Here is a 9516-nt window from a genome sequence, read left to right on the forward strand (position 1 = left end):
TCGTAACAATAATTTAATTCGTATAAAAAAAGGCGAAAAATGGAAAATAACGTTTCGCACCCGACGAAAATATTACAAATATTTAATAATGTTTTTCGGCCTTATTAACGCCCCAATAACCTTCCAAATTATAATTAACCACGTTTTTAAAAAATATTTAAATATTTTCGTCGTTATTTACCTGGATAATATTCTTATTTTTTCCAAAACGTTGGAAAAATATAAATAATACGTTTATATAATTTTACAAAAATTACAAAACGTTAAACTTTTGATTAAACCAAAAAAATATTTTTTTTATAACAAATAAATTAATTTTTTAAAATATATTATTGCACCTGGAAAAATTAAAATAGAAAAATTAAAAATCCGAATAATAAAAAAATAATTTTAACCGTAAAACGTAAAAAACGTTCGGGCATTTTTCGAATTCGTAAATTTTTATAAAAGGTTTATTAAAAAATACGGCGCAATTACCACCCCATTAACCAATATAATTAAAAGAATTTGGACTTCCAATGGACGGAACAAATATAATAAATTTTTAAACAATTACGAAACGCAATAACCAAAAAACCAATTTTCAAAATACTAAACCTAACGAAACTTTTCGAAATCGAAACCGACGTATTGGATTATATAATCGGAGGATAATTTAATTAACGAAACGAAAAAAAACGGTTGCATTTTTGCGCTTTTTTTTACAAAAATTATATAAACCAAAATTTAATTACCAAATTTACAATAAAGAATTTATAACCATTGTTTAAATATTTAAAAAATAGAAATTACAATTATCCGGAATTAAATACGAAATGTTAATTTATACGGACTACAAAAATTTAATCCATCTTATTATTAACAAAATATTAAATAAACAGTAAATTAAATAATTAAAATTCCTATCAAAATTCCATTTTAAAATCATTTACCGAAAAAAAACAAAAAACGGCAAAACCGACGCGTTTAACCGAAAACCAAATTACAAAAATATAATATTAAAGAAAATACGGGTTATTTTTATTATAAACGGAAACGGAAACCTTTTACTAATATACCGAAACCTAATAATAATAAATACGGTAACCACGCTAAAAAAATACGGAAGATCCACGGAAATAAAACCCACGGATATTAAAAAATTTCCAAAATATAAAAACGGTTAAAATAATATTACAATTTCCAAGAAATACGATAAAAAATACGAAAAACCATTAAAAATTGCGAACTTTATACCAAAAACAAATCCGCAAAATATAAATTTTACGGGCTTTTATAACCTTTACTAACCCCCAATAAAATATAATAAATTATTATAATAAATTTTATCGTTAAATTACCACCCTTAAAAAACCATTTATTAAAACCTGTTAATTATATGCATTATTTTGCATGTAATAAGCCCACTTTTATTTGTATATAGCCAATTTTATTTAGTGCCGAAGTGGAGTGGGGAATGGTGGAATTCCGTTACTTTGTTAATGCAGGAATGCAATTTAAAGGTCAGCGAGTGGGGTTAGCTACCCTGTACCGGGTTTAATACCCACCCTGCACCTGCGAGTCAGCTACCCTGTACCGGGTTGAAAATTTCACCAAGTCAACGTTTAAATGCAAACCCAGAGATGGTTTGTATGCAAATGAGGGTGTTTTTTCAAAAACCCATACAAATTAGTTTTTCGGAAATTCATTCGCGGCACCGGAACCTTTTCTGGCGTGCGGACCCCCACTTCGATGTCGGAGAGTATGTAAGGGAAATAAAGCAAAATCTCCCCCAACCAATTATTTATCAGTACCAAAATTATAGTGCATTTCTACCTATTATTTAGCGCTTTTAGCACTGGTTATTTACCACGCCGCACCTAGGGTTTACCCCTATATCCCCTGTTAGCACCATTTTTATTAACAGGTTATGAGCCCGGAAAGGTTCTAGCTAGTGCACTAAAGCGCACTTTGCATTATTGGAAAGCCCTGTTTTCAGGCTTTAATTTGGTTATTGTCGCATATCCGCAGCACGTATATTGACGAAGATATTGCTGTTTTTGTGCAAATTGTTGGTTATAGGTGCTACGTTAGCACCTATCCCCCCTGTAATTACAGTGAGGGGTCGCTATATTAGCGTTTGACTCAGGCCCAATTTTCAGGCACTGCAGCGCTCGCTCGATTGCAAATCCCAAAATTTTTGGTGTGGTTTTTATGGGTTGTGCATCGCTATTGCGATTGGTTCAAATTTTTAGTGCGTTAATTAGGGTTTGCGCTAACGAGTCAGGGCCAAAACCCCTGTATTCGCCCGCTAATAGCCCAGTGATCCACTAACCGAACGCTGCAAATTACCCTGCAGGTTACCCTGCACCCACCTAGCGAATTGAACTTTCGATCGCTAGTGCACCTGGATCGGTACAAATAATACCAGGGCACCCATTAATTGTGGATTTAGGGATTCCAACCCTGTATTTTCAGTGGATTCGATCATTGAAAATAGCAATAAGCCCTATATTTGGCAAGTATAGGCCTGTAACCGTTAGAAGGCAAACGGCTATAGAAAATCCTAGATTGGGGTATTTACCCTTAGGCGACTAGGTTAGTTTTTAACTATAATTCAGGCCACCCTACAATGGAAGACAGCCCTATGTCGGGCCTCCCAGGCCCAATTCCACCGGATAGGGGCCCTGAATCCAGCCCGAATGAAGTTCTAACCGCTAAATTACAGGCGCAAGACCTGCAATTAAAAGCGTTAACTACGCAATTGGATCAACTTCAGCACACAATTCAACAGTTAACATCTCTGTTGACGCTGAAAAATGGTGAACCCACTAGTTTTAGTGGTATTGCGGGTATTAATACCCCCAATAGCGGTAATCTGGAGGCCAACCCACAGATTTTTAGCGCTAATACCGCTACCGCACCACCTAATCCACCCGGTAACCTAATTCTAGGTGACGGGATAGGTAAAGAACTATCAAAACGGGTATTTTCCTTCCCCGAAAATTGCAAATTAGTAGGGGCTAGCAATTACGACCTGTGGAAACAGGCACTTATAGTACAATTCAGGGCTATAAAAGCTGCGGAATTTATTTCCAACCCTGAAATTGGCTATAGCCTACCGGAACATGAGCAATCAGTCCTATTATTGCTTATTAAAGACAGCCTAACCAAGGAACCTTTAGAATCCATTGCATGGCATTCCAGCCCTGTAACGGCCTATAAGACCCTGGAAGATAGCTGTTAATAAAAATGGTGCTAACAGGGGATATAGGGGTAAACCCTAGGTGCGGCGTGGTAAATAACCAGTGCTAAAAGCGCTAAATAATAGGTAGAAATGCACTATAATTTTGGTACTGATAAATAATTGGTTGGGGGAGATTTTGCTTTATTTCCCTTACATACTCTCCGACATCGAAGTGGGGGTCCGCACGCCAGAAAAGGTTCCGGTGCCGCGAATGAATTTCCGAAAAACTAATTTGTATGGGTTTTTGAAAAAACACCCTCATTTGCATACAAACCATCTCTGGGTTTGCATTTAAACGTTGACTTGGTGAAATTTTCAACCCGGTACAGGGTAGCTGACTCGCAGGTGCAGGGTGGGTATTAAACCCGGTACAGGGTAGCTAACCCCACTCGCTGACCTTTAAATTGCATTCCTGCATTAACAAAGTAACGGAATTCCACCATTCCCCACTCCACTTCGGCACTAAATAAAATTGGCTATATACAAATAAAAGTGGGCTTATTACATGCAAAATAATGCATATAATTAACACCCCCTCTCTTTTGCTACTTAATCCAAAAATAAAGTCGGAAAAGAAAAGTACGTAAAATAAAACCCCCAAAACAAAAAAACAAAAGAAATTCCCCCTTGTGTCCCAACCCAACTCGAACCCCCGGTGCGAACCCCCTGGATGAATAAGCCCTTTGTACCAAACCCCCGATTGACTGAACCCCCGAATTGAAAAAGACCCCCAGAATTGTAACAACCCCCGGATTCGAACCCACGACCTACAGATTATAACCAACGGAACTTACTACTAAGCCAGGTAGCTAATCTGGCTGTTCGTTGTTGTGGATCCCAGAAAAGTTTAATATATAGGGTAGATTAAAAATCGCTAGGTCGCCCAAAACGCGAGCTAATTAAATTCGGATTCGACTTCGGGTATAAGGTCGGTATAAGTTGCTTAATAATCAACCTGAGCAGGGTAGGTTTGGGTAGATCGGTTGGTGTCGGGCTAACAAAAATCCAATAATTGCAAACAAAGGAGAAAAATGGTGGTAGTTAGCTAACGAACTAACTAGGTGCCCTACAATTCAATAGGTAAAAACTAAGTTTACAGGGGTTTTAACCCTATAAGCTCTAAAAAAACCTTGTGAATTGGAAGCGTTAGGGGCTTTGTAAGGCCGTCAGCGGGCATTTGTTTGGATTCCAGGTATTTTAGGGTCACTAATCCTTCTGTAACTAACTCCCTTACGTAGTGAAATTTTAATAACGTATGTTTAGTACGTTGGTGGTGCGTAGGGTTGTGTGCGTTAGCTATAGAGCCTGTATTATCTCCAAATATTGCAATAGGGCCTTTTACAGGTAGTCCAATCTCTGTAAATAGGCTTTTAAGCCACTGTGCTTCACGCAGGGCTTCCGCTAAGGCGTCGGTTTCGGCTTCTGGGGTGCTTAAAGCTATAGTACTAGCCTTTTTGCACTTCCACGTTATAGGGCCCCCAGATAGGGTATACAAATATCCGTAAGTGGATTTTGAATCTTCCCTAGCCCCGGCAAAATCGCTGTCACTAAAACCAAGTAATTTTAGGCCTTTAAAACCCCCAATCAAAGAGTTAGGTGGTAAATTAGCTTTAATTACCCTATTTCCGTAGCAGATTGCTAGGGATTTAGTACCTGCTAAGTAGCGAAGTAGGTTTTTAGCTGCCGTTATGTGGATTGTAGTGGCTTTCGTTAAAAAACGAGATAACCATTGAACCGCAAAACCGATGTCCGGGCGCGTTAATAGCATTAAATACATTAGGGTGCCGATAATACGCTGTAACAATTTGATTTCTAGCGCATTTACGGGTTTGCCCCCACTATATTTTAGCACACCCGGCTGTAAGGGAACAGAAATAGGTTTGCAATCAGCTAATCCGAACGTTGCTAATGCTTCCTCTATATACTGACTTTGATGGAGCCAAAGCAGGCGGTTAGGCCTGTCCCTTATAATCTGAACGCCTAGAAAATAGGCTGCAGGGCCCCTGTCTTCCAATGCGTATATTTTGTTAAAACGGGCTTTTAAATCCTGAATATATTGCAATTTAGGACCTATTAGCAGGCAATCGTCAACAAAAGTAACAATGAAATGCTTGGATTTAGCATTATAAAAGACAGCTGGATCAGAGATTAGCGGCTTAAAACCTTCTGTAAAAAGTAGGCTTTTTAGCTTTGTTTGCCATTCTCTTGGGCCCTGTTTCAGACCGTATAGCGCCTTTTCCAACAGTATAACTTGCATTTCCTTTGGATTATAGCCCATTTGCACTAAAATTTTAGCGGTAGTAGGGCTGCAAGATCTAGCCCAATCGCTAAAACCCTCTGGAATTTGCAAATAAATATCTACGTCGGTAAGGTCACTATTTAAAAACGCACCGATAAAATCGATTTGTTCTATTTCCCAATTTTGTGCATTAGCTATAGCCAATAATATACGCCAGGTGGGCGGTATACTAGTGCTAGCAAAAGTCTCGATATAATCTAGGCCTTCGACCTGTAAAAACCCCCTAACAACAAGCCTGGCTTTATACTTTATAGGCTTATTATTTTCATCCTTTTTTAATTTAAACACCGGCCGGGTAGAGATTAGTCTACGGCCTGTATGCATTTTAATTTTAGGGATAAAACGGAAGGTTTTTGCAGTAACGATCTGGTCGAATTCAGACGCTAAAGCTGCTAACCATTTAGCACTTTCAGGGCTTTTTAGGGCCTGTTGGTAGCTATTTGGTTCGCCGTCTTTAGTGGGCTTTTTCTTTGTTTTCTTTTGGGTTTGATAACAAAGATAATGCACGTAATCGATATCCATAGGATCTGGGTTTTCGAACTGCGAATTTAACTCCATATTCTGTATTTTAGGTGCCGAAAACACCGGAACTTCCGTTATTTTAGGTGCTGAATTAGGCACCGCTACCGTTATAAGCTCTGGGGGGCGAACAGTAGACTGTACAGGCCAGGGAGGAACTGTAATTGCGGGAGGTAGGGGATTATTATCCACTGGATCCAAAGTTTTGGCGCTGTAGATTTCGTCTTCAGGTTCAGAATTAGAATCCCCCTCTAAATCTGGATTTTCCCCCTCTGAAATCTGTAGCGTTTCCCCTGGAATAGCCAAATTTTCAGCGGGTATACCCTCTAAAATTTTTACGGTAGAGGTTTTATATACGGCCCGTCTGGCGGGGGCGTAAACCAACGCTGTAGAATTGGATAAATGGGCTAAAAGCCTTACTGTTTCCGTTCGGGGAGCCAATTTGTTGGATTTTTGGCGTTTTTCCAGCGGTATAATAGCCTGGCATACGGTACCAATAACCCGATAATGGCCTAAATTAGGCCTGTGTGGTAATCCAGGTTGAAATTCGGAATAAAATTCCTCGTAGGGTGTTAACTCCCTGTTAGTTACCGCTGTACGGTTAACTAAATCAACCACGGCTGACAGTAAATAACACCATAAATATAGTGGTAGACCTGCCGCTAAAATGGTAGACCTTAGCCTATCCAAAATAACCCTAACGGACCGTTCCGTTAGCCCGTTTTGGCCATGGTTGTAGGGGTTGGAGGTGCTAAAATTAACACCTTTACTTGCAAACCAATCTTGAAGCTCTGTATTTACCTCGTGCCCCCCATCAAAATGAAATTTAGTGGGGTAGCGCCCGTACGTAGCTTTTAAAACCTTAAAAAAGCCTTTAATAGCCACTAAAACCGTAGGTCCGGCTTTATTCCGTAGTGAGATCGACCACCGAAAACGTGATTTTCGATCCACTAATAACAAAAATACGGGTTTTTTATTGTGAGGGTTAGGTTTAAGGGTTACTGTATCACCCTCTATGGAATCGAGGATATTAGGGGGTGTAGGGAGTGCCCCTTTATTTGTACGCCTAACAGAGGTGGCTTTAATGCAAGTAATGCAGGTAATAGCCCTAATTTTGTCGAAATTAGGTAGACCGTCTGCGTTTTTAGCGGTCTTTTTAAGCAATAACAACCCTATATGCCCTAAGCGCCTGTGCCATAACAGGGCTTTTTGGGCCTGGATTTCGTCACAATCGCCTGTAATTCCGTCTCCTTCAGCTGTTACCCAACCATCGGTAGTTCGATTTAGGCTTAAAGGGAGGTAATTTACAGGGGCCTGCACTAATTCCGGTACTAAAGGAGGTTCTAACAACGGATTTCTTGTGTGGGAAACCCCCTCTTTTTCGGTATTAGCCCCTTTTGTATTAGGCTGCTTAAAAGGGTCATCTAGCGGCTTACCGGGCCTACGGGGCCCAATCTCACGTGGATTTTCAGGGGTTTTTGCACTAAATTTCTGCATTACAGGTAAATCTACGGTTATATCCTTATTTTGTTTGGGATTTAACACTTCCGTTACCGTATTTTCTCCCGGTTCCGAATCGGTGTAGATTTTATAGTCGTCTTGGTCTTCAGGGACTATATTATTTAGTTTTACCTCCAACGGGGCTGCGTAGCCCTTTGTAACCCCCTGTAAGGTTAGGCTAGAGGCGGTGCTATATTCACCAATTACACAGGCGTAATTCGAAACCGTAGATGTAGTATTTCGAATAAGGATATCGCACCCTTTTACCTCCAAACAGAACGAATTTTTGGCGGTATTTAGGCGTCCCCACGCCTTGCGATCCCGATCGTACAGGGTATTTTTTAATAATACGCCCCCTGTATTGTAGTGTATTAGCCCACTAACGATATTTATTCCAAACGAGGGGATATATAGCACGTTATTTAACGTAACCTCTCTAAATTCGTCAATTTTGGAGCCATACCGGACCTGTATTTTAACAGTTCCAGTGCCAATAGGCCTAACAGGGCCACCTCCGGTACCGATTTCGACTGTTGAGCCGGGGGTATAATCGGTAAAAAATTGCTTATTTGCAAAGATATGGTGCGTGCTACCTGTATCGTACAGGACCGGGTAGCCTAGCCGTCGGGGCTTAGGGTCCCTATTTACGCCGCTTCCAGGCTTCGTCTTAGCCTTAGAATTAGTTGCTAATACCTGTGGTTTTAGCGTTTTACCGGTATAATCGGGTTCCGAATCCGATTCCGAACATAATTCTATAACCCCGCTAATAGCGGAATTAACCTCCTGTTGCAGTGCCCGGTACGGTAAATTACCGCCCGAATCGCCTGCCTGTTCCAGGGCGTTATACGCTGCGCAAACGCTAACGTCACCTGGAATCGAGCCCGTAAATAACTCGAAATCCATTGAAATCATGGAAGTTCCAGCGTTCGATTCGCTGGAATTGGAGGATTTATTATCTTTTGCAATAGCCGAATCCGAATTAGGGGTTGATTTGCCCTTTTTTCGTGATTTGGAGGTGCCGTCCTGCCCATTATTTTCCTTTTTAGCGTCCTTTTTAGCGCCTTTTTTCCCTGATTTTCGACCTTCAGCCCTGTAATTAGTGGCTTTGGCAGTTGTAGAGCCTGAAATCGAATTTTCGGATATAAGGTCCGCCATAAGGTATTGCAAATTTAATCGATCCGAATTTTGGCCTATAGCCTGCAGGGCCCGTTGGGTACTGCGTTGGCGTTCGGTCCAGGTAGGGAACGTCCCCTCCAGGGCCCGTAGGTATTGATTTCGTACATCGATAGGGCTAATTTGCACGTTGGCATTCGCTAATCTAGCTACCAGGGAATTAAAACGGCTGTTAAATTCTGGTATTGACCCTCTAAATTTCGAAAAATTTAGGGCGTGAAATTCCCGATATAGCGAGTCTCTGCTAATCTCGGGTGCAACGGAATAGCTATTGTTAATTATATGCATTATTTTGCATGTAATAAGCCCACTTTTATTTGTATATAGCCAATTTTATTTAGTGCCGAAGTGGAGTGGGGAATGGTGGAATTCCGTTACTTTGTTAATGCAGGAATGCAATTTAAAGGTCAGCGAGTGGGGTTAGCTACCCTGTACCGGGTTTAATACCCACCCTGCACCTGCGAGTCAGCTACCCTGTACCGGGTTGAAAATTTCACCAAGTCAACGTTTAAATGCAAACCCAGAGATGGTTTGTATGCAAATGAGGGTGTTTTTTCAAAAACCCATACAAATTAGTTTTTCGGAAATTCATTCGCGGCACCGGAACCTTTTCTGGCGTGCGGACCCCCACTTCGATGTCGGAGAGTATGTAAGGGAAATAAAGCAAAATCTCCCCCAACCAATTATTTATCAGTACCAAAATTATAGTGCATTTCTACCTATTATTTAGCGCTTTTAGCACTGGTTATTTACCACGCCGCACCTAGGGTTTACCCCTATATCCCCTGTTAGCACCATT

The 9516-nt window shown here is 40.5% G+C and overlaps 3 protein-coding genes across 3 annotated transcripts; 2 read left to right on the forward strand and 1 right to left on the reverse strand.

The window, feature by feature from the left end:
- Window positions 1–1400: 1400 nt before the first annotated feature.
- MGG_16312 (uncharacterized protein) lies at window positions 1401–1863 on the forward strand (the record flags this gene model as incomplete). The annotated part of the gene is made up of 3 exons (XM_003710072.1): window positions 1401–1515; window positions 1673–1741; window positions 1805–1863. Coding segments are annotated over 3 exons (243 nt in total), but the record flags the coding sequence as incomplete, so codon positions are not given.
- Window positions 1864–2611: 748 nt separating this feature from the next.
- Window positions 2612–2944, forward strand: MGG_16313 (uncharacterized protein; the record flags this gene model as incomplete). Its single annotated transcript, XM_003710073.1, has 1 exon — window positions 2612–2944. A coding segment is annotated over one exon (333 nt), but the record flags the coding sequence as incomplete, so codon positions are not given.
- Window positions 2945–3262: 318 nt separating this feature from the next.
- Window positions 3263–3725, reverse strand: MGG_16314 (uncharacterized protein; the record flags this gene model as incomplete). Its single annotated transcript, XM_003710074.1, has 3 exons — window positions 3263–3321; window positions 3385–3453; window positions 3611–3725. Coding segments are annotated over 3 exons (243 nt in total), but the record flags the coding sequence as incomplete, so codon positions are not given.
- Window positions 3726–9516: the final 5791 nt, after the last annotated feature.

The sequence above is a fragment of the Pyricularia oryzae genome, chromosome 1 (assembly GCF_000002495.2).
Source record: "Pyricularia oryzae 70-15 chromosome 1, whole genome shotgun sequence".
Classification (NCBI taxonomy): Eukaryota; Fungi; Ascomycota; class Sordariomycetes; order Magnaporthales; family Pyriculariaceae; genus Pyricularia; species Pyricularia oryzae.